Consider the following 25,608-nt stretch of genomic DNA (forward strand, 5'->3'; position numbering starts at 1 on the left):
GAAACATAATGTCTGATATGATTATAGAATACGCACAATGAAATGTACACAGATATACAATGTACAAGAGTTTTGTTTAAAATGTTGACAATGAACTCTCAATTTGACGAGGGTGCTATTGATGGATTTTCATGCAACATAGTTTGTGCACAATGAAGTAATCTTATTCTTTATTAATGATCAAAGCTAGACTTAATAAAAATAAAATACATACATATTAATTAATCTTTGAAGGAAAAAATTCTTCATGACCTTTTTATTTGACTTAATGATGCATACCTTTTTCATTTTCATGACAAAAGAAGACACACATTTGAATAAATAAAGTAATCTTAACCTCATTGTTAACCAAATCGACATAAATCATGAAACAACACTATTTGAATCTTCCCATCACAATTTGAATCAAAGATTGATCAAACTTGAGAACTTAAATTTATTGTCAATATTAGGCCATCGGTAAAACTACCGTTTTTTGACGTAGAATTTTCTTAAAACAATATATTCAATTGATAAAAAGTTTATATATTTAAAATATCACAGCATAAGTTAATAAATAATTGACACTAGAATATCACAGTAGGTTGCTACGAACAAGCACCTCACTTCTCGTCTGTCTGAGATTCTTTAACGTCGTCATGCGGAGTGATTTTCGTCACCTTTGTTTTAGAGGCATCGATGGCCGATTTAATGATGAGTGCTGCTGCAACTGAGTATGCTACTGTTGATACGAAAGCAAAAACAGTGGCAACATAGCCATAGACAGCTGTGTCTCCCAAGGACATTCCGGTAACCAGCGCATCATTAAGAATCAGAATGGCCGCCAAAATCATCACAGCTAAAAAAAAAATTAGTCCTTCCTATTATATGATTGGGTTTCACAAGTAAAAAGATAGATTTATGTTATTTGCTATTTCTATTTAAGAAAAAAGCAAACATTAAAGTATACACCTTTTAAACCAAATTACACAATTCTGTATTTTTTTAGCCATTCAGGTGACAGATTGCTTTCCCGTCGTCGCGGCGAATCATGCGTCATTTTTGACAAAATCAAGGTTATTAAAGTGAGAAATATGAAAAACTTTTGTTTATTTACTTCAGTTATTAAGAATAATTAAAGGCATATTGTCGACAAAATGAATTGATAATATTTTTTAAAAAAGTGGGTTACTTTAGCAAGGGAACTTGAAGATCTTGTATTCATTTGACATATAGGTGACTTGTATCTTCATGAGAATGATACTCCGGTGACCTATCAATGCCCGTGGGTCTCTATTTTGTTTTCGAGGCTACTTATTTATTTTTTTTATTCATTATGATTCAATTATTCACCGTTTGTTATAATAGATATACATGTACATGGAGATACGAGACTTTAAAATACTCAAAATATACTAGTATGTGATTTTCCAAAAATTATTTTACTTTTATCTTAACAACACAACTGTTTAGTTAAAAAATAAAATTAAAATTACAAGCATTCCATTACTAGTATCTAATTTTCTGTCTTTGTGTGTGTGTGTTTTGTTTTAACCTTCTATTGACCCTTTACAGTTTAATTCCTCATCAAACATTTACATTTAATGGATTATAATTCCAAACTTTTACATTTCTAATAAATTCATATTTACAGATATCAGCTATATTCGTAAGTACAAGAATCTGGAATATGAACTTACTAGATACTAGAGCTAAGACAGCTGGTGTCAGGGAAACGAAACAAACAGGTTTAGCGAGTTTGTTGAAGAAGACGAGAACTAAAATAGCGATTCCACTCAGTAGGGCCAAACCAATGAGGGCAGCTGCAGCCTTTCCCACTTCCTGTATCAGAGTAACCGTGTCTGTAACAAACAAAATACAAACCTTACATGCTTTTGATAAAAAAATATAATGAACACATCTTGAATTTCATTCATTATTTCGTTCAATGATGACTGAAAATGACACAGAAATTATCTGTAAGCATTCATGAACTCAAGGCACAATAAACTATTCTGTTAAAAATTGTCAACAACACAGTCAGACAGATAGAATTTATTTTCATTACACAGGGACGGAAGCAGATAAGGGGTGAAATGTGGTAAACTGCTCTCCCACGAAAGATTAGTTATTATACGTACTTTTAATCAAACTGAAAAAAAAACGTGACCATTGAAAAATGGTAGGGGCACAGATTGGCCCAAACATTTAACACACCAAAAATTTCTGACATCTGTTTTTTCACATTAATATGCAATTATCTTTGCGAAGCTCTTTGTTCAAATTATGACGATTTAGTCCTAGAAATTAGAGAGAATTAGAGACGTCACAATATACCAGTGAAGGGCTTCAAATTTAGTCCTTTACTCGGCACTTAGGGCCATTGAGCAGTGAGGGTTCTTTACCGTGCCAACGCCTACCGTGACACGGGGCCTCGGTTTTTAAGGTCTCATCCGAAAGACCTGCAACTTTCACTTCAAAGTGCCGAGAGCTTGGCGATGGATAAGTTACTATCTATTTTTTTATCGACTTAGGTCAGTCGCAGCCGTGATTCGAACACACGATCTTCCGATCATGGAGCGAGCGCTTAACCTACTGAGCTTCCTTGACGGTCGCAAGGAAGACTTTATCTCTTAAACACAATTGTGTGTGGGCGAATTTAAAATAGGGCAAAATTGTTTTTGCAAGTGTGAAGGGCAAAAATATCACGGAGCGAAAATAACCCCGTATACAGTATTTGATGGATTGTATGTATGTATAAAAATCTCAGATTCGTTCAAATCATGGTGTTCAACTCAATGATGAGACACAAAAAGGAGTGTCTGTATACTTGAATGTACATTCTATGGCAGCAAGCTAACATAATGAACTTTGTATAGTCTTTTTGATCTTTTTTATCACCACTACTTCATTTTATAGGGGTATATTTGGATATGATTCTGGCCTATTATCGTTTGTTTGTTTTTAAGGGTCCGTATTTCTGGCCTGTTTTCGTTTGTTTGTTTTCAGGGGTCCGTGTTTCTGGCCTGTTTCAGTTTGTTTGTTTTTCAGGGGTCCGTGTTTCTGGCCTATTATCGTTTGTTTGTTTTCAGGGGTCCGTGTGTTTGGCCTGTTTCAGTTTGTTTGTTTTCAGGGGTCCGTGTTTCTGGCCTATTATCGTTTGTTTGTTTTCAGGGGTCCGTGTTTCTGGCCTATTATCGTTTGTTTGTTTTCAGGGGTCCGTGTTTCTGGCCTATTATCGTTTGTTTGTTTTCATGGGTTCGTGTTTCTGGCCTATTATCGTTTGTATGCTTAATAGGAATGATGAGATTAATTCACCCTCTTTAGTGTTTTTAAAAATATAATAATAGCCTATAAAATTGCAATCACCAAAATCAAAATTATATAACCACTTGATGTTATTGGTGAAGATAATGAACAGTGATCAATCGATTTCATACATCCAGTGAACAAAACGAATCTTGAATAGGATCTCATTGTTTCCCCCAGTTACAGTTTATGGCCAGTGTATTTTTTACAAAGTTTATACGTTTTTACCGTAAATATGTAGGTCTTGATAATCAAATATCATCTAGGTCATTTTATTTTTCGTTTCTTTTCAACAAAGAGATTTAATATTCATCAAAAAGCCGTTATAATTTGCTTAACCTTTAGCTATTATCAGATCTCTCGCGATATACTTTTTTCTTCAAGAAAAGTAGGAGGATAGAGAGAATTTTCCATTTAATTAAAGAATTCCGATGAGGATTAAATACAGGTAAGAGTCAATATTTGAACATTAATTTTGAAAAAGAATTAGGCCGGCATTTAACATGCTCTTCGTGTTAATAGTCTTCAACATTTTTTTTTATCAGTTCCTCCAATATTAAAAACATTCTGACCAGTGACTGTTGAATGGAATCCTAAGGCAAATAAAATTAAGCAAGACATCTTAATGTCAAAAATTTCGGGACCAATCTTTGTTTCAAAGACTGTTCGTGAGGATTTACTCACTAATTTTGCAATACTTTAATAATAATAAAATCTTTATTATTGTATTATAATAATACATTGCTGCGGACAAATTTTTTCACCAAGTAAAGTAAAAAAAATTCAATATATGCCATTAAAAAACAATTAAGGTTTTCTTGGAATCAACGGTAGTTAATTTAATATGCTGGCATTAAAATTAAAATGTTCACATTGTCTTCAGTGCTCAGAAGCGACTGACGCCTGATTATTTATCTAACTGAATAGGGCATTTTAGGAACCTTCGTGAAATACTCTCTGTTTCAGTGCTATAAATACCTACGAATGACCTAGACAAATTGTTGTTTCCCTCTTTTTAAAATGAAAATGTCCTTTCTTATCCCCTTTAATGTTCAAAACCTATAATGACTATTCTGTATCTCACGTTTAATAGATGTATTATATATACTTAGAATTAAGTATTTCTGATTCATAAATAATGTAATATAATTTTTATCGAACATTTAGAAAAGACCAATATTTTAATTCATAATTCCAAAAAGCAAGATTTAAAAGACAAATTCCAATAAGGAAAAGAAAATGAATACAAACTTAAGTTTTGATTCTTAGAAAGATAGAAGTTGGATAGATGAGGGTATAATTCACAAACTTCTAAAATCTCCCATCTCCAAGGCTGAATGTAAGGGGAAAGGCGGACAAACCATAGCCAAATGTTCAGCATTTAAAAGTTAAAAATAAATTAAAAACTCAACAAATATTGCAAATGAAGGCGATCCTTATGCAGGCATTAGTTCCCAAAATTCAAGGAGTATGTTTATTGATCTCTGTAAAAAGTCCTAAGTATTTATTTAAGAATTCTGTGTCAAGGAATGGCACTTTTGTACAATAATGCACGATGTCAGATTATTTAGAATTTTAGGTACATAAAGGCACCACTTTAATTTTCTCAGATTCTCACTTTTCTCTGACATTTTATTTGGTTAAAAATGTTCTGTGTTTTATTTACAAATTTATGTTTAATGCGTGCTTAACTGCAAATAGTAAGGATTAACACCTGTCAGTGGTCTTTCATTGCTTTGGTTGATGCTTAACACGGGCATAACTGTTTCATAATTCAAATTGCTAAACAACAAAATGTTTGCTTTGACCACGCAGGAGATCACTAAAGTAAATATTTCATATCGAGACCTTTATGATTAATTTTGCTACAGTTTTCACTAAGAATTAGGTTATCATATTCTTCTTACAAAGGTTTTTAAGTTTTAACAATGCAAATAGATTAAACTGTATTTACAGAAAGCCTTAACATAATTCCTTCCACATGAACGTCTACACACTAAGGAAGTCAGCGACCCGTCTTGTACCATTTTGGCAATTGTCTCGATTGGCAATCTAAGTTATTAAAATGATTTTATTTTCTGAAATAGATTGTAATGCAAAAGAAAAACATAGATCTTTTTTTAGTTACCCATGCATATACATCTTTGACTATTAAATAAGAAGACGATTATTCTTTCAGCTATGAAGCTTTTTTCAGAGGCTAAGGTATTGGCAATTAAACATTTAAATTGACCGTCTGGATCACTCCATAAATTTAGAGACTGATTTAAAGTTGAGTGACGGACCTCTTTACACTTTGTAATCATAATGATTGCAACCCTTTGAAGAAGCCATACTACGTGTATCAAATACTTTATAGAAGGGTTTTTTGTATGAAAATTATTTTTGCATTTCTTTCCCATGAATACCCTAGAGCAAATGAGAACTATTTTGATGTTAAAAAAAACCCAATTTATTTTGGGATGAAATGCACTGGAAGCTATTGGCACTTCGTTATTTTCTTTAAAAGACAATAATAAGCAACTTTGCTTATTTTCAAATTCTTTTTTTCATCAGATTTTTGTCACATTCTAAGTTTATCAGTATTAATGTCGTTCATGTAAGATATAGGAAAAACTGGGTGGAAAAACTTATTACAAACTATACAGGCGTTTGATTGAAGACATCTGTAAAATATCGAATATTTCAAAACTAAATTTGGGATAAATTTGACCCTATTTAATAAATATTTTATAAACATTTTGGAGAAACTTCTGAAGTATTACTCCTTTAAGATATTAATAGCAATGAAGGAGAACCTTCAGGAGTACTGTACAGCAATATATCCTGGAAGTTGTGTTAATCAGATGTATATACTTAAAATGCCAAGGAACTTTTAGAAGACTTGAAATCACAAAATTGTACCAAAGTTAATAGCTTCAAAATAGATAACTTTTCTACAACCATTCATTACAAAAAAATTAAAGAGCAGGCTTTTTGACTTTACAGACAATTGCTTCTTCTTAAAAATGGAACTCGAAAATTTATGTACTTTGTCATTGGTCATCGTTGAAGAAACATTCTGATTCTACACACAAGTACTCCAAAGTTGATATTATTAGCAGACCAGGTTTTGTATTCATAGAGAGCAGATTTTATTCAAAAACGTATATATCGTATATATCGACGACGTTTTATCAATTAACAATTTTCATTTTCAATTCAACAATGACTCGATATATTCCTTTGAACTCGAAATAAAAGGCAACACAGAATCTGACACATTTGTTTCGTAATTGGATGTTTCACTAGAGAAAGATATAATGTCAAACTAACAAAGAAACGTAATGATAAACATGATGACTTCAACTTTTCCATCGTCAACTTTATGTAGCAATATACCATTATCGCCAGTATAATCAAGGTAGTAACATTTTCAAGTTGATTCGATATGCAATAGCACCTTCCAAGTTAAACGAGACAAGCTGATAAATAAGTTGATGAAACAAGGATATCAGCGCAGTCTCGTTTAAAGTACACTTTTCACAAATTCTATGATCGATACTATGACCTTGTTTGCAATTACAATTTATCGTTAAGTCGAATGTTGACTGACGTTTTTCATACACATTGTTAGGCCATTATTAGTTTCCTACTGGTGAAACGGGAGGGGACTATAAATTTTCTCCTCGTCTTTCTGTCTGTCTGTCTAACTGTCAGCTTTTCTTACTTGATTTTCCGCACTTTTCTTCTAAACGCTTACAGATATTTTTGGTATGCAAGTGTTTCTTGATGAGTTACAGATCAAGTTTGGTTTTTTGTTCTGTTAGATGAAATTAATGGGTTTTTTTAATTTTGAAGGGGAATTAGATTTTCCATTTGGATTTCCGCACTTTCTTCCTAAATGCTTGCAGATATTGAGCTGTTTTTGTTTTGGTATGTGAGTCTACCATGATGAGTTATAGATCAAATTACGACCTTTTTAATGTTTAAGGGGAACCAGATTACACTTGCCAGTAGGGGACGAGTATTGCTTATGCAATACTCTCAGATTGCTTGTTTTCACACTGCATTGTCTTTTTTTTCCGTTTACCCGATCATAACAAGGACACGGCCAGGAACACGTTAAGTTCCTAGACAGTACCGTTGTCAGAAACCTTTAAAGTTAAGCACTAAAACTGGTTCGTTGTCATGAACATACAGGTGAGGTTATGAGTGTCATGACTTTAGAAGACAGGCTGTGAGAAGTTTTCATTTTTCAAGTTAAATTATCTATAACAATGTCTGAAATTGCAATGGGAAATAGGACTGACACCCTATTTGGTGCTGTATGAATTTCAGCGTTAAAAACAAGTAATAAAAGAAGAGTTTGCGTTGGCGACATTAACTCTGTTGAAATCACTTGTGGATTTGATTCGTTTTCCTACTGAGATGTTATATTTTTCGTAAATAGAATATATATACACACCAATTGGTGCAGACAGTATCAAGAAATGTTGTAAGCCTTTACAGAAAAATTGAGAACAAATTAAAACTGAAAATTTTGATTTATTTCAATTTTTGTCCGTTGTCATGACAAGATACGAAAATTCAGTCCGTTGTCATCGGTCCGTTGTCGCTACTGTATTGTATACAGTACGTTCTTATGGTGTTTCAGGTATCGTTAAGCATGCCATCAAAAAGAGGGGTGTGACGGTACATACTGTCGTTTTGTACATATTGTCGTCGGCGACAAAATGTACCTACCCTGACTGCACATATCGTCGTCCACCGATACATATTGTCGCCGGTTTCTACCGAGACGAGCCTTTTTTTCCTCCTGCATAATGGAAGACAAAATGTACAGTCAAGCATCGGCACGTTTTGTCGTCGGCGACAATATGTACTGTGACCATTGGCACATTTTGTCGCCGATATATTGTGTTGAATATTTACTAAGGTCGTGAAGAGAGAGAGAGAGAGAGAGAGAGAGAGAGAGAGAGAGAGATTGACACACATACACAGAGAAAGAGAGAGAGCTAGACAGACAGAAGGATAGACAAAGTGGTTGGCTGATAAATAAGTAAACAAGTTGTACTTATGTAGCATTACTCGCAATACTGTAGGGAGAAATGGTTTTGCTCAGAAAATTGTGTCCAGCATTGGTTTACATGACTATGATATGTCAAAATACCGTAATTCTTGAGATATCTGAAAAATTCTTTATTTTTTTCTCGTAAAATATAGAGGGATTTGAGATTGAAAGTTATTTGTTCCGTAGAAATTTATCTGGAATTCATTTTTTTGGCTTAATTCTCATACGAGTGCCGATATAATTGGTGTAGGAGTTGACATTTTTTGGTCACCTGAACTGATAGCTCTAGTGAGCTCTAGTGAGCTTTTCTGATAACATTTCTTGTGTCGTCCGTCTGTCTGTCGGTAAACTTTTCACATTTTCAGCTTCTTTTCAGGAACTACTGACCAATTTCAATTTCAACCAAACTTACCAGAAAGCAAACGTGGAAAAAGGGAGTCAAGTTTGTTCAAATTAATGGTCATGACCTCTTTCCAGAAAGTGCATGTATAGTCAAGAATTAGTGAAAATTTAGTAATAACATCTTTAAATAATTTTCTCAAGAACCATTGTGTCAGAAAAGTTGAAACTTATGTGAAAGCTTTATTATAAAGTGTAGATTCATTTTTATTCAGATCATGTCTGGGAAAGGATGGGGCTACAATAGGCGATCAAAGTTTTAATAGAATACGAGGGTTGTTAGAAAAGTTCGCGGACACCTTGATTTAAGGAAAATATATTGTAAACTTTGAAGAATGACGTATGTCTAATTGAATTCTTATCTTTTGTTTATTAGTATGTAAAAGATCATGTCCATTTACTAACATTTTGAAAATATACTTCGATTTTTACTGCGCGGTCATCGGATTCACGGAGCAATCACTTGACGTTTTATGACGGTAGGTGACGTGACAACCTGATTCCAGACCTGTGAAGATTTTTCACAGTTGTAAATATCTTTCATATCTATAGACTTTTCCTGTCCTTTTCTGACTTAAAAATTAAATAAGTATATCAAGACATGTTTTATATTTTTTAATGTCTTTTGTGGCGTATCGGATATTAGTGAGATCTTTAAAACAATGTCTACGCAGTTCAGCGATCAGATATGAGAAACAATGCAAAATCCATTGGCGCAATGTCCATGCGATGAGCAGGATATTGGGGTATCGCAGGAGTTGATAATCAAAAATGCCCATCCTTCCATTAATTCTTACAAAGTTGCTACCACTTGAACACTTTGGTACTAGATACGTGTAAGCCATCCCCAACAGCATTTGAAAACATTTTAGTCTCTTTCGGGCATTTCCCTGTCTGCACACATATTTTTAATAACTCGGTGCTCCAAGACGCTCAATGACGTTACCATTTCTTGGCTTTGTTTTTAAGCATTGATCATCTATAATTAGTGATAAAATAGTCATAACTCCTCCAATTTAATTCAAAATTTCGCCAAATGACGTTTCTTAAATATCTTAGCGAGAGGTGAAATATCATAAATCTTTATGCGCTACAACAGTGCAATTTTTAATTTCAAAATTATGTCTCTGAAATGTAAAAGTGCGAAAAAGTAACATGCTCCGTGAAGCATATTTTATCTAAATAATCACGCTGTTTATTTTTTACAGATCATCGGAAAACACCAAATTTTTGCAAATAAATTGGAAAATACGTATAGTTTTTACCTGCAGAGTTTTACTGATATCATGCAAATATCGCGCTCACAATAAAACTTGTCCGCGAACTTTTCTAACAACCCTCGTATTTAAGAATAATTCTTTCAAAATTTTCTTCTCAAGAACTTCTGGGTCAGAAGAGATGATACTTATGTGAAAGTACATACATGAAGTGTACTTTTAATTTTTCAGATTCTGACACGAAAAAGATCCCACACTTTTCAATGGCCCTGAGTTCCGAGAATAGGTGTAAATTTTGGCCGTACACCGGCAAGTGGGATATTAAAACAACAAACAAACAAACAAAAACAAAATCAATTTTGTTCAAATCATGACCCCCATAGGTAGGGTGGGGCCACAATTGGTGATAAAAGTTTTCCGTTAGAATATACGGTATACAATTACTAAAAATCTTCTCAAGAACCAAAGGCGGATCTAGCACCGGCGCACCCCACCCTCTCCCCCATCCCACCCTGCCCCCTCCGTTTGATTTTTTTCATTTTCTTTGCTTTTGTAAATTCTGTTTTTTTTAACCTGTATATACTCTCAATTTTGTCCACAGGTAATATTTCATGATTAAATAATATACTGAACTTATACAGTAACACTCCTTCACACACAAACGATTTTTTTTTTGGGATAGTAAAAAAAAATCTGAACCGCACCCCCCCCCCCTTTCCCTGTTCTGAAATATTGAGAACAGCAGTAGGCCCGTGATTAGAGATGTTTATATGGAAGCATCCTCAAATAGTGTAGATTCAAGTTTCTTTTAATCATGACCCCCGGGCCTAGGTTGGGGCCACAAAGGGCGATCAAAGTTTTACACAGGAATATATGGGAAAATTCTTTAAACTTTTTCTTCTCAACAACAGCAAAGCAATGATAAGTCATATCTATATGGAAACATTGCCATGCATTGTCATGCGACATGTACTAATGGACGACAATATGCGCAGTGAGTGTATACATGTAAACATTGTCGCCGGCGACAATATGAACAGGACGACAAAATGTACCGTCACAATCACGCTGCATGAATAGCATACGATTTATAAATCCACCAAAAACAAGAGGCCCATGGGCCACATCGCTCACCTGAGCACTTTGGTTCGGAAATAGCAGAAACCAGTTCGGTATTCAAAAGTTTAAATATTAAAGTGGGGGGGGGGGGGGTATGATTTGCATGAACAAACTTGAATCTACACCACCTAAAGATGTTTTTGAACTAATATGACTAATAATGCCTTTGTTTTCTAAAGAAGAAATTTTTATTGATATATCCTTTATAACCCTTTGATTAACTATGATCCCTCTGTGGGACCATGATTTGAACAAATTTGAATCTTCATTACCTGAGGATGCTTTTATTTTATGATAACCAATCACGTTTTTGCTGTTCTTGAAAATAAGATTTTTGATGATTTCCCCTATGTATTCCTATGTTAAACTTTGATTTGAATAAACTTGAATGTACACTACCTGAGGATGCTTCCATATAAATATGACCAATTATGGCTTTGCTGTTCTTGAGAAGAAGATTTTAAAAATTTTTTCCTATATTATCCTATGTAAAATTTTGATAGCCCACTGTGGCCCCATCCTATCCCCGGAGTCATGATTTGAACAAACTTGAATCTACATTACCCGAGGATGCTTCCACATAAGTTTCATATCATCGGCCGTTGTCTTGCCCGATTTTTTTTCGTCGGCCGACCAATTTTATGCATGTCAGTCGGGTCAAGTTATTTTTTTTTGCCTCTGTGGCCGATTCAATTGAAGCACTCATTGAATAGTCCACCAACCTTCGATCATCGGCCGACCATCGGCATACAGTTTTTAAAGTCGGTCGACATTTAGGAATTGGGTTTTCGTACAACTGTCGGCTGAAGATGAAAATCAAACTGCGGCCTAGCGAACGATGATCGGGCGACGTTTGGCCAACTTTTAAAGGTATCGGTGTTCCTAAGAATTAATGTGACTACTCTGCGTCGCCCGATACTAGTGTCGGCCGATCATGTTTTTTCTGCCGACGATACGAAAACAATTTGGTTGCCCGACCATCGGCTTAAATGTGACCTAAGCATAACATTTTAATTTTGTTATACTGATGATATACAAGGAATTGTATATGTTTGCATACTAGCTAGGATGCAGGTTCCTAAGAGAAAATGAATTGAAAATAAAAACATCACTGAATAGTTAGCACGTTGGTGTGAGCTGCTTTAAGACGACCCCGAGATTCAAATATATTTGCAATATGCTTTGTATTTTTTAAAATAAAGCATACATTTGATTTCTGTTACATTTTATTGATTTACTTACATGTTAAGAAAAATGACACCGGACCAGATAAACTTAACATGTACTGACAACGGACTTTTTGCTTATAAATTGCGATTTCTTAAAACATGTTAGCTACAAAAGGCTGTCAGTTGCCTACTACATTGAAAATGAAAAAACGTTAAAATTTAGGCATTATGTATAAATTCTTGTATCTTTTGCATGACACCGGACGGATTTTATCATAACCTCACCCGTTGTTCATGACAACGAACCAGTTTCAGTGCTTAACTTTAAAGGTTTCTGACAACGGTACTGTCTAGGAACTTAACGTGTTCCTGGCCGTGAAGGAGCACACGGCAAGTGTGACCGGTCGTCACGGAATGCTTACTCCTCCATGGCATCTGATCCCACCTCTGATTTTTTAGGGGACCTGTTTGCTCTGCTTACAATTTGTAAGGTTATTTCGATGGGCTTTTGAGCTTCATTACTGTTTGTTGTTGTCGTATTTTACGTATAAAATATTTCTAAAAACGAATTTTACCTCGACATTGAAGATACTCTTTTGAAAAAGGGGATAAATATATTGCATACCGTGATTAAAACTTGAAATTATCGTTCGTGAGATCATTTTTGATTTTTGAATTTTCCCTGTAACTTTAATCATTATATAACCCTATTATGGAATGATTGCATAGTAATGTAAATAATTGTGAAACTGTTGTTCTTTAGGAGATATTTAAAAATTCTACCTATACCTGTATTTTCCAATATAAAACTAAGGACCGGGGATACTTTTTCATATACATGTACATGTAATATAGATGCTGCGTTTTTTTTTCTTCATTTTTAAAAAGTTCATGTTAAGTGTTAAAAAGATATCTCAAAATATTAATATTTTGAATCAGAGTTTTGTAAATGTTTGTGCCTTGGATTTAGAATAAATCGGCTGCGTTAAAATTGCACCAGGATAGGCAAAACTATGTCAGGACAAAGAAGTAATGAAGATTGTATGAAGAAGATTCTGATTGATATGGTTAAGGATGGTAGGGGAAAAATTAAAGAGACAATTTATGGTGATTATACAATGTACATGGATTTGCTAGGTGTATTTCTTTCAAAAACAAATATACGAGGGTTGTTAGAAAAGTTCGCGGACACATTGATTTACGGAAAATTTATTGTGTACTGTGAAGTATGACTTATGTCTGATTAAATTCCTATCTTTTGTTTATTAGTATATAAAAAATCATGTCCATTTACTAAAATTTTGAAAATTTACAATTTTTACTATGCGGTCATAGGATTCACGGAGCAATCAATTGACGTTAAGTGACGTGACAATCAGATTTCAAACCCGTTAAGCTTTTCCATAGTTCTGAATATCTTTCATTTCTTTCGACTTTTCTTGTCTTTTTTCTACTTAAAAGTTAAATATCTATATCAAGACATGTTACTTTTCTTCTATAATGTCTTTTGTGCTGTTTCGAATATTAGTGAGATCTTGAAATAATACTCTACGCAATTAAGAGATCAGGTATGGAAACGATGCAAAATCCATAGGCGCAACGTCTATGCGATAAGTGGGGTATTGAGGTATCGATGGAGTTGATCACTAAAAATGTTAATCCTTCCATTCTTATATAGCTACTACATTTTGAATACTTTTGTCCTTTGTACGTGAAGGCAATTTCCAGCACAATTTAGAAGCATTCTAGTTTATTTTAGACATTTTCCGTATGCACACATCATTTTTAGTAGCTCGGTGCTCCATGACGTTCCATGATGTTCCCATTCTTGGCTTTGTTTTTACCCGTTGATTATTTCTAAATGGCTAGAAAACAGTCATACACCCTCCAATTTAATTCAAATTTCGGCAAGTGACTATTCATGAATACAGTAGCGACAGGTAAAATATCATAATTCTTTCTACGCTACAACTGTGCAATTTTTGATTTCAATAAAAAGTCTATGTAATGTAAACGTGCGAAAAAGTAGCATGCTCCGTAAAGTATGTTTTATCAAAATAATATAGCTGTATAATTTTTAAGGATCACCGGAAAACACCAAATCTTTGTATATTTATTGGAAAATAGGTAAAGTTTTTACCTGAAGAGTTTAACCGCTTTCATGGAAATAGCGCGCTCACAATAGAACTTGTCCGCGAACTTTTCTAACAACCCTCGTACATGTATATAATAATGCAAGAAAAAGAAAAAAAAATACTTTCATATTTTTCGTGTTATTGTTATGTGGTATGGTGAACAAAAGTAGTCTGAGGAAAGTTATAGTTAAAACAACTGAAATATTTAAGTATGGATTGATATATTGCTTATAATGTGAGGTGTTTAACTAAATCATAGACGCGCTGCGTCAAACCTAAGACAAACATAGGTAGTGACTGTTCCTTCGCCGATTGACCGGCAATGAAAATGAAAGTCAGAGTTTTTCGTTTCGGATGAGAACTTAAAAACCGAAAACTCGTGTCACGGTAGGCGCTTTCACAATAAAGAACCCTCACTGCTCAATGGCCCTGAATGCCAAGTATAAGGTCAATTTGAAGCCCTTCACCGGCATACGGCATATATTCTATATGTGATTTTTTTTCGAATGGGACGTTAAACAACATATAATCAACCAATCAATCTTTCCTCTTTAAATTCATTAACTTTTAGTTTGTTCAAAATACTTTGATGCATGCCAAGTATTGAAAATAAATATTTGGTAAAGAAAGCTTATTAATGCTATATAGTCAATATGAAGTCATAATTTACGTAGTGAATGTAGTTAATATGGAAAGCGATGAAAGAAATAGCTCAACAACGATCAAAAAAGGCACTGCTATTAGTTCTAGATTTTAAAAAATTGAATTATAAGATTTTTTATTTGAAGAGAAAAAGTGGTTAAATTTAATTTTGTAATAATTTTTTCAAGTTACAGATACATGCATATATGTCATTCAAAGTTTCATATCGCTTGTTATTCAATATGCTTATCATCGCCACTACGGTAATTAAAGCTCTATAATATAATATATAATAGATATAAAACTTCAAACATTTCATCAATTTAGAATGAAATAGTTCACAATTTACATATTTACACATTGATGATTATGTGATAACAGTGAAAAGTGCGGGGAATGTTAAGGGAAAAAAAACTTTCTTGAAAAAAACTGGACAAGAATGCATTGCTGGTAAGCAGATATGAATTTTTATCATATAAAGATCTCAGATGTCTACGCCTGACACCGGTCTTATGAATATAATTGAATATTGATGTTTGACAAGGTTTTTGAACGGTGTTTTATTTCACATGGTTTGTAAGGTCAATATATGTAGGTCGAGTTGTCGGGGCTGCCACACTGCATTTTATTTGACTTTATTAATTCCCACTTTCCCTTTGAAAAATGTTTGGCTTATTACATGTATCAGAATATCAGAACGTTGGATAATAAGAAAAAATAAACATCTATGTGTCAAGATTTTTATTCTCTATTGAAATATAAGCAAAGTAATGGGTTATACCACATAGATATATATACATGCCAACATTTTTTTCTTAAGAAACACAAGACATACTTTTGATGTTCATAGCCATTCTCACATTATTTAATCGTACTCACTTTAGTAGTTATCATATTTCAGTGCCTTTTGTTAGTGTCCGCTAATTCTAGAACACGCTAGTTAAAGTACATACCGAAGCTTGGCCCCAGATTATCATTACGCTTTTCGTTGATCAGGAAGTTTGCGCTGAGGTTTGAGTGCGCACTGATGTACGTTTACAGTAATTTTTTTTTTACCATTTCCTTTCTCTTAATTTTTCTTTCAAAGTAATTAATTATTCATTGATCAACACGACATCAATTGATTAATTGTTTGTATGTTGTTTAACGTCCCATTCGAGAATTTTTGATTCATACAGAAACAGACCTATACTTGGCACTGAGGGGCCATCCAGCAGTGTGGGTTCTTTATCATGCAAACGCCTACCGTGACATGGGACCTTGGATTGCAAGGTCTCATCCGATCCGTGACTTTCACTCGCTTGACGAGGAAACAGTCACTCTGTTTACGTCTAAGGTCTGACGCAACGCGGCGAACGAGAATCGATCCTGCGCCTCCCTATCACGAAGCGAACGCCCTACCGCTAGGCTACCGTGACCGAAAACAGTTAGAGTGTAACATTTTATCGTAGATTTGTTTGTGATGAGTCTACTGTTTTACTTCATTCTATGAGCTTTATGGTCATCTAAGCGCAAAAACGTAAAGAAATGAATGCGTAGACATTGGCTTTATGATCCTTTTTCCAAGCAAAAATGTCCTTTTAAACATCTTTTGATATTTTTTTTGCACATTTCTGAAACAACATTGATTGATTGTATAATGTTTTAGTCCCATTCGACAATTTTTCACTTACCGGTATATGGAGAGCTCACCATATACCGGGGAAGGGCTTCAAATTTAGACTCGGCACTTAGGGCTATCGAGCAGTAAGGTTCTTTAATCGTGACAACGCCTACTGTACGCTTGATACGTGACCTTGGTTTTTAAGGTCTCAACCGAAAGACCCGTGACTTTCTCTTCTTGTGCCGTTTGGCGAAGGAAAAGTCATACACAACAAGACTAAGTATGTTTACGTTTTAGGTTTGACGCGTCACGGTGAACGGGAATCGAATCGGGGCCTCTCGATCACAAATCTAAAATAAAATTTTATCTTTCAGAAAGTTATCCTTTTAAAAAAGAAATAATTCTAACAATCGTATACCTCTTTATCGTAAAGCATCATTATATGCTTATTTTTTTTTTTACCATTTTCACAAAACCGACATCGAAATCGATTGACCAATTTCACAAAGAAATGAATTTAGCTTTTTTAATGAAACTATTGGTTAGTGCATCATCTGCACATTTTTCTAAACGGATTTTAAAAATTGTTTAGAACAATCATAATCTTTTGGAAATTTTGCTATTCAAATTTTGTTTGCCATTACATGACGTATTGCTATGGGCAAATAAAAATTACTGAAAAAATTGAGAAAACAATTGATTTAAAACTTTTCGTGCTACAGACTACACAGTTTTAATCTTCAATACTACATGTGTGCAACATCTCTAGAAAAGTTTAAATGCTGAAATAGAAATCTTTGGCCTTTATCTGTAATACTGATATATTTCCCCACAATTGACTGTCTTAACGATTTGTTCACTGTAACTGAATAGTTTTTAAGAATTATCTAAAAGAATTACTTTCCAAGTTCAATTCATTTTCTGTAGTGAAATAGTGCACACCGTTTGTACTTGCAACAATTAACACCTTTACTCAACATACAAGCAATGGAAAATGTTTTTTTTCGAGCAGAAAGTTAGAAATTGTTTTTACAAACCTTTACTGATGTAACCCGTAGTTTCAGAAGCAACACAGGCATTGGAGTTCTGGTTGGTGGTGATTGTACTGAAACCTGTGCTGACTGTGGTCGTTGTATCGATGTTATAACACGTAGTAAACAAGCCAATGTTGGCTTTGGCCACTGCCACCACGGTGGCGGGCAAACCTGACACGGTGGTCGACACGGTGGTGCTATAGGCATAATCTATCCAGTAATCTTCTAGCAAGCTCATAATACCCACCCCTAAAGACACACTTACACAAACAATCCCAGAAATGATTAGAACAATTATAAGAATTTGTGCTGTTTCCATTTTGTTTGGCTGAATACAGTTTACTGATTTTTTTCTCTATATCTGTATCCTTTGAACCCAAAATAAAAAATGGCGTGTGAAATGAAATTGGGAACTAGTTTTGTTTATTTATTAGACTGTTTATAAAAGGAATCAGAGATTTCTATTGAGTTCTATAGTGACATCTTATTCAGATGTCTTAATGCACATAATGCGATGGGTACACACTCGCCTCTTTTAACTGCAAACACTATACGTGAAAAGATAAGCGGCTGTTATTTTTCCTATGAAAAATCAGATTTGTAATGATTTAAGTAAACAAAGATTTCTTGTTTTTACACTATGGGGACTAACCTCTCCCCTTTGGGTAGCTCTAGAATTCAAAAGATTCTTTTAAGTCTTAAGACCTTAGTCAAGCAATTTAGATGGTTCTTATTTAAAGAGCAATAAATGTAGATGTTGTCATTTGCAGATAAGTGGAGGTTGAAGTACTTAAGGAGTTTTATATATATATAAGAAACAGTGAAACCATTACAGATATAAATTACAATGGTTTTAGCTAGAAGTACCCAAAATTTATTAACAAACAAACTCTGTAATATGTGTCAGCTAGAAAAAAGTTTGATGACGGAGCCTATCTCTTCCTTGTGAACTCAACAGAGCTATTTACAGGGCTCGGTAACAACTCACATTACAATTAATGGTACTAAATTCCATTGCATTTAACCACACTTGCAACACAGATAACATAAAAAGTGCATATTCCTCTCCTGTGTATATTAGTTTTGTTGAGGTATGGACACACACTGAGTACAAATGTGACTCAACACGAACTTGACTTGAACTTCTTGTTGATTTATTCATATTCATAATCTTATAATGTGATGGATCTCATCATATCGTATCAAACATAATTAATTTACTTTTCAAAACTTGTTTATGATGTTTTTGAGAAACAAATATGTAAACCAAGTAAAAAGTGAGGCATCTAAATGTCTTAACTGATAAATAACTACGATTTTAACTGAGGCGTGACTATTTTGTAGAAAAAATGAAAATCGTGCTCATACTTTAGGAAGAATAAATTTCTATTTTTTCTTTGTGTTTGTGTTCTCTATGCTTGTACTAGATTAAAAACTCAGAAAAAATTACACTGTTTGCCACGTTTGACCCTGGAAAAGCGTGAAATACGAGTAAGTATGGCGTCTGCAGGGGGTTCCTTTGGAGAAAATTGTAATGAAACTTAATTTTATTTATAAAGCACAATTTCCAACAACTTTTAAACTAATATAACTGCCCTAAGTGAAGAAATATTAATATATAAAACACAAAGAAATTCACTTTTATAAGGATATCCACTTCCGCCCAGCCTGGGGTTGAACTTTCGATCTACGGAATCTGTCTCCTAGCAGTACAGGAGCAGCGCGCTAGACAGCTCGGCCATCTAGGCAAGTCAAAGTAACTCATTCTGTATCTCATAACTGTATCCATTCCCACTTCTATTCTCAATGACCATGTATAGTATAGGGCGGCGCCGCAAGAATTCCATCGGCATCGAAAGCAAGTTTTTTGACTTGCCTAGATGGCTGGGGCGGAAGTGGGTATCCTTAAAAAAGTGAATTTCTTTGTGCTTTTTATGTTAATATTTCTTCACTGAGGGCAGTTATATTAGCTTAAGGTAGTCCGATCCTCGGGTTCTGAAAAATCAGCTTTTAAGTAATTTGAAAATGCTCACAACAATGTCTCTGTTTTCACATAGTAACATGAATTTACCCATGGAATTTCTTCAAAGTTCATCATTATAGTTAATCATATTTTAAAGGGAAAATTATCAAATCTCAAATACATTTTCAGGAAATGCGAATAAAAACACCAGCTATGCATTTTCTAATTGAAAATGGATCAACAAATATAACTTAGGGTAGAAAAATATAGTTATCTAGGCATTTGGAGAAAATTGCATCTTTTTTATGCTTGTACAATATTTTAGTTCTTCTTTTTACTTCAATTGTCATATAATACATAGTGTAAAAAGCTTGTGCTATCATTGATAGACATTACATCTAATTTCATATCATGCTAATAAGCAGTGGTATCTATAATGCTAGAATAAAGGAAATTCGATTTCTCTAAAAATAAATTCATCTTTTTTCTTTTATGGGGTACAAATGTTAACTTTTTACAAGACAGTTTCTAAGAGTTCAAAGAACCTTGAATCATATTAAGATGCATAAAATGGAAATTGTCGCACGAAAAGATCTCAATTTCAAGCTTCATTTTAAGACTTTTTGAATAAAATAATAAATTTAAGAGTTATCCTTCCTGGCTGAGGATCGGATACCCTTAAGAGTTGTTGTAAAATGTGCTTTATAAATAAAATTAAATTTCATTACAATGTGTATCGGTAACGATCCTCTAATAAAACTAATGTCCAAATAACTGTATCTCACTTCCATTCTTAATGACAGTGTAGTGTAGGGCGGCGTCGCGAGAATTCCATCGGCATCGAAAGCAAGTTTTTTTGACTTGCCTAGATGGCCGAGCTGCCTAGCGCGCTGTTCCTGTATTGCTAGGAGACAGATTCCGTAGGTCGAGAGTTCAACCCCAGGCTGGGGCGGAAGTGAGTATCCTTATAAAATAAATTTCTTTGTGCTTTCTATATATTAATATTTCTTCTCTTAGGGCAGTTATATTAGTTTAAGAGTTGTTGTAAAATGTGCTCCATTATGGAAATTGGAAATTTGCCGCCTCCAACCGGAGGCGGCATTCTCGGATCGATTTTCGATTTATCGAATTAAATGTCTCACTCACGTCTTATCATCAGTACAAGGCTTCTAGTACTTACCAAAATCGCTTTTATTGTTCCTTTGTAATAGAAAGTTTCTGGTGAAAACATTTTATCAAACTGTCGAGGCTTATTTTGATTTCGTGCATTTTAAATCTCGTGAGACCTGTATCGAAATATGGAGCGATATTTTCGTAAAAGCCATATTGGTGAGAACCAGAAGCATTGTGTTATTGATATATTATGAGTTTGACATTAAATTTGATTTTTAAATATCAAAAATCGAGTTCAGTCGGGACGGCGAAATTTCCATTTTTCACAAGGGCGCCGGTTCTGACATTTTCCTGGCACGTCAAATATCACCATGTGAAAATGCCTGGAAAACGTCAGATATTTCGGACAATAATGAGGCTTGATCCGAAAGTAATGTCTTTAGTGCCATAAAATCTTCAATGATAGGAAGTCAACAAATTTTTATACACTTATACCTCTATCTATTCAATTCAGATATAGAATACTTTTTAGAATTTAGAATGAACAAAAAGTTCGTTTACGTCTATCGCCGCACGACAACACGTTACCGACGTCCAGATGACGTTATTTTTTGTTACTTAATTATTTTCAGTTCATCCATATATCTTCTAAACTCTAACACACGTTTATTTCGATGATCTTTACAAATCTTTACTGTCTTAACCATCTTGCTTTGAGTTGTTTTGTTAAAATCGTTTGAACTTCCATTTCAATAGTCATTCCTTAATGCAAGAGAAAGTGTGTTAAATGTTTACAAATCCCTTCTTATCATCTTCTTCCTGTGTTAAAATGTTGTAAGGGTTTTATCCCGACTAAACGCTAAAACGCAACGTCAGACACTTTTACTACGGTTATAGTAATAAACTTTATAAATATAAAAGGTTACATAGATACGAAGAAGAGCTCTATGTCACTTACTCTTACGGTGTGAAGTCAACGAACAGTGATCAATGAATTCCAGTACAGAAAAATAATCGTGAACAGGGCAAAAACACGGACCTCTCTCTGAAAACACCAGAGGTGGGATCAGGTGCCTAGAAGAGGCGAAATAAAGCCCATCTCAGTGTCGATACGATTTTCGTTTCCGTTATACCTTTCGATTTTTCCCGTAGTTTGATCCCAATAGCTTTCTTACTTTTTCGGACACTTGCTGAAATATGATATAATTAGAAGCCTTAGTATATAAGCTATTGTCACATGAATCAAAACCTCAAATGTGCTTAATTTTGAGAGCTGAAAACCAACTGTTACTGCTAATTTAAATTCACGACGGGGCAAACATTTTTTTTGGATTGAATGCGTGTCGTTCCAATCAAATTCTGATTGGTAGCAAAGCAAGCACATACCTTTTAATTATTAAAGTTTAATTATAATGATCGTATTTCTATTATTGTCATGTAATGCTAGATCGTGACCACCTGTCATTGTAAATCAGTGCATTTGAAATTTTTATGACGATTATGGTTTCCTTTTGTACTGTAGGGTTCTGATGGATCTACGTTTGTGCATAGAAAGTTTGTGCAAGAATACTAACTGAAGAAATTTTTCTTAGTGTCGATAATTCTATTTATACTGATAATTTACTTTTAAAATACTTTCTTCATTAAACTGGAATCATTCAATTAATTGGAATCAATAAAAACTAAACAATGTTCTTCTTCAGAACGGTATTATGTCCTTCTTCAGAACTGTATTTTATATATATATATATATATATATATATATATATATATATATATATATATATATATATATATATATATATATATATATATATATATTACTTCCACCTTCTACTGAGCTTCTACTACTTCTACTACTATTGAAAATTAAGAAAAAAGGAAAACTGTGTTGAAATTCCGTCAAAATGTCCACATGTTTACCTTATTCAACCTTAATCCACTCAACTGGTTGACAAGATTTTCAAATATAAAATTTAACAATTGGTCTTTAGCGTTTAGAAACTTCTTTTATCTGGAAATTATTAAAATTACGAATTTCGGGACGCGTTAGATGGACCAACATTCTTGCGCTTTTACGTAATAAACTTTATCCTTAATATTTATTTAAGAAAAATAATAAATTTGTTGTGTATGAATGAAAAATATTAAAACTTTAATCAAGTAAATTCAGTAGAAATGTGAGAAAGAAAACCAACTCACCAGTATTGTCAGTCCATACTAGTGATATGTGCAGAGTAAACAAATTTTACACACCCGGAAAAAACATAAACATTAACAATAGCATGGCTCATGCCCGTGTTTTAAAATACAGATGTTTGACGTGATGTTATGAAGAATGCCGTTGTTATTGAATTCTAAGAATTTTCATATAAGTTCAATTCATTAAACTAAAGTTGTTTTTTTTTTTTGAATAAAAATAGAAATTTAAAATTGTAAACAAAAATGCAATACAACTGTGTCCAAGTGCACAATGTCACCGTGTTTTCTTTCTTCCTATTTTGTGATCGGCTTCGGGCGATCACTGCTATTTCCATATCAGATATCCGGCAAATGTAACCATTTGCATAGACATGAGCGACGGACTACTTTGTTTACTATGCACTGACAGCTTCATGTAAATCGATAACACGTTAAGTACTATGTTGAATTAGGTTTAAGCATTCACTTGGAGATTCATTTACATGGTGAATAGACAAATTACGTTTTTCTTCATATGCGAAAGTATTTCATTAACTTCCGGAACGGAAGTACACCCATTTCCTTTAGAGTAAACTTTCTTCGTTCATTTGTGTTTTCATTTATTAGTTAATTGACTGTTCTGTTTATTCTGTACCATTACGTAGGACACAAGATGACAACTGAATATTTTACTTCCCGATCAGTTATGAAAGGAATACTTTTTTTTCTTTCTTTGTTTGTTTTTTTTAATTTCTGTCTGTGGAAGTTTAATTTTATATATTGTTTTTGGCTTCATATGAATTTCTGAAATATTTGTCATAAAATATTAGTTTTACTGTTTATACTTCTCTTTAATATCAAATATGTTTGAGAGTAAACTTTGAAAATATTGTACCTATGGTGAGGACATTGAAAAGGTTCCTGGCTTTCTTATAGAATTTTTCAAGAACTCTTGGGTCGATGTAAAGTACTAAACATGTTATAATTTGGTACATTTAACCCACCAAGCCACCCTCCCTTTTTAGATTTCGTCAAATCAATGTTTTTACTATTTTCAATGCATTTCCTATGTAAAATGTTGATAAAAAGGACCTACATGATTTTTCATCATAAGATTTTCCAAAACCCTTTTATTTTAGAAAAAGTTTAATTTTTTTTTACATTATTGTATCCGCATTTCCTATGGCATCTAAATAATTTGGCTGAAAATGTAAATATAGAAACAAAACCAGATATACCAGCACCGTTCTTTATTTTTGAGTAACTTCCCTTAGGATCTTACTATTATTCATGATGGTAAAGTTGATGGTTGACTGTTGATATAAAATTTCTATTATTAAATTTACTTTATTCGAAAAAAATTATCAGAAAAATATTGGCATAGATTTGTTTTTAATTTGTTGCAATAAATGCATGGTACCTCGTTCACAAGACCTTTAGGAACTGTTCTCAGCATCTGTTACATCTTTGCCCGTAGACCGCGTGGCGCAGTGGTTAGTTTGTTGTTTAACACCCCTCTCGAGAATTTTTCACTCATATGGAGACGCCACCGCTTGCCAGTGGAGAGCTGCAAATTTTGACCTATACATGGTACTCAGGGCCTTTGAGCAGTGAGGGATCTTTTTCGTGCCAGCATCTACTGAGACACGGGACCTCGGTTTATACGGTGTCATCCACGTCCCACATCTTTGCCTTTCCCAGCATAGCTACGTACGGTAAATAACAATCTGTTGACTGTCTTCTGGACAGTGTGCAACAAAGCAATTATGCATTTTTTTTTATCTTGATGTAGAGATGATTCTACCCGTTGAAGAAAGCACACTTACTTTTTTTTTTTTACCTCTGTAATCTATTGGTTTTCACCGCGAGGAGAGTTCTGCAAGGGAGATCACTCTCAATCACCGATTTATAATTAAAAAAAAACCCATGTATTAAACTATTTTTCTCAGGAAACCGTGCCTTGCAAATGAGAGGTAAAGAGGTTTGTTCCTGAGCTTTTGAGCAAATTTTTGTCTGGACCCCTATTAAAAAAATTCTGCATAATGTTTTAGTTTTTGCAATAAATTTGGATTCTACAATGCTTATGAAACTATATTTAATTAAAACGCCATGATTAAATTCCATATCGAAAGAATTAAGTGAGGAACTATATCTTGTGGCAGAAGGTTTTTTTTTTAAGAAGAAAATGATCATTTTTTCTTTTTGAAGTATTAATAGTATTGTTAAATTTTGATTCTTTTTTTTTACATGCAGCCTGCACACAGACTTATTTTGTATAGTGAAATGTTTTATGTTGGTCTTAAATTATATATTAAATTAACTGACATGAATTCTATAATCATATTTGACAAATATAGCAAATATCTTGAGAAAGTCCTGGGAAAAAATAGCCTAATTTAAGCTTAAAATTAACACTATTTTAGTAATACCTAGAAATTAACATCACAGACCCCCACTTTTAATTTTCTTTTCTGAATATATAAGACAATTTGAACCATTCTGCTTAAATTCAGAAAAACTTCATTACTTTCAAATGATTTTTTTGCTTGTTTAATTTTTAATGCCAGAAAAAATGTCACGAATTTTAATGTGATTATTTAAGATGAAAAAAGCTGTTTGTTCCTATAATTTATTTGGATAAAAATATTAGCGGAAAAAATTTGAAATTTGATTTATGTGTTAGACACATTAT

The 25,608-nt window shown here is 33.5% G+C and overlaps 1 protein-coding gene across 1 annotated transcript; it reads right to left on the reverse strand.

Moving 5' to 3' along the window:
- Positions 1–602: 602 nt before the first annotated feature.
- Positions 603–17,978, reverse strand: LOC133189825 (uncharacterized). The gene is made up of 3 exons (XM_061325218.1): positions 17,663–17,978; positions 1,680–1,841; positions 603–838 (listed from the first exon to the last, which is right to left on the reverse strand). The coding sequence occupies exons 1-3, from the start codon at positions 17,976–17,978 to the stop codon at positions 603–605; spliced, it is 714 nt and encodes a 237-aa protein (XP_061181202.1).
- Positions 17,979–25,608: the final 7,630 nt, after the last annotated feature.

This window comes from Saccostrea echinata, unplaced genomic scaffold, assembly GCF_033153115.1.
Source record: "Saccostrea echinata isolate AGI-Se365-2 ecotype Australia unplaced genomic scaffold, CSIRO_AGI_Sech_v1 ptg000020l, whole genome shotgun sequence".
In the NCBI taxonomy this organism is placed as follows: Eukaryota; Metazoa; Mollusca; class Bivalvia; order Ostreida; family Ostreidae; genus Saccostrea; species Saccostrea echinata.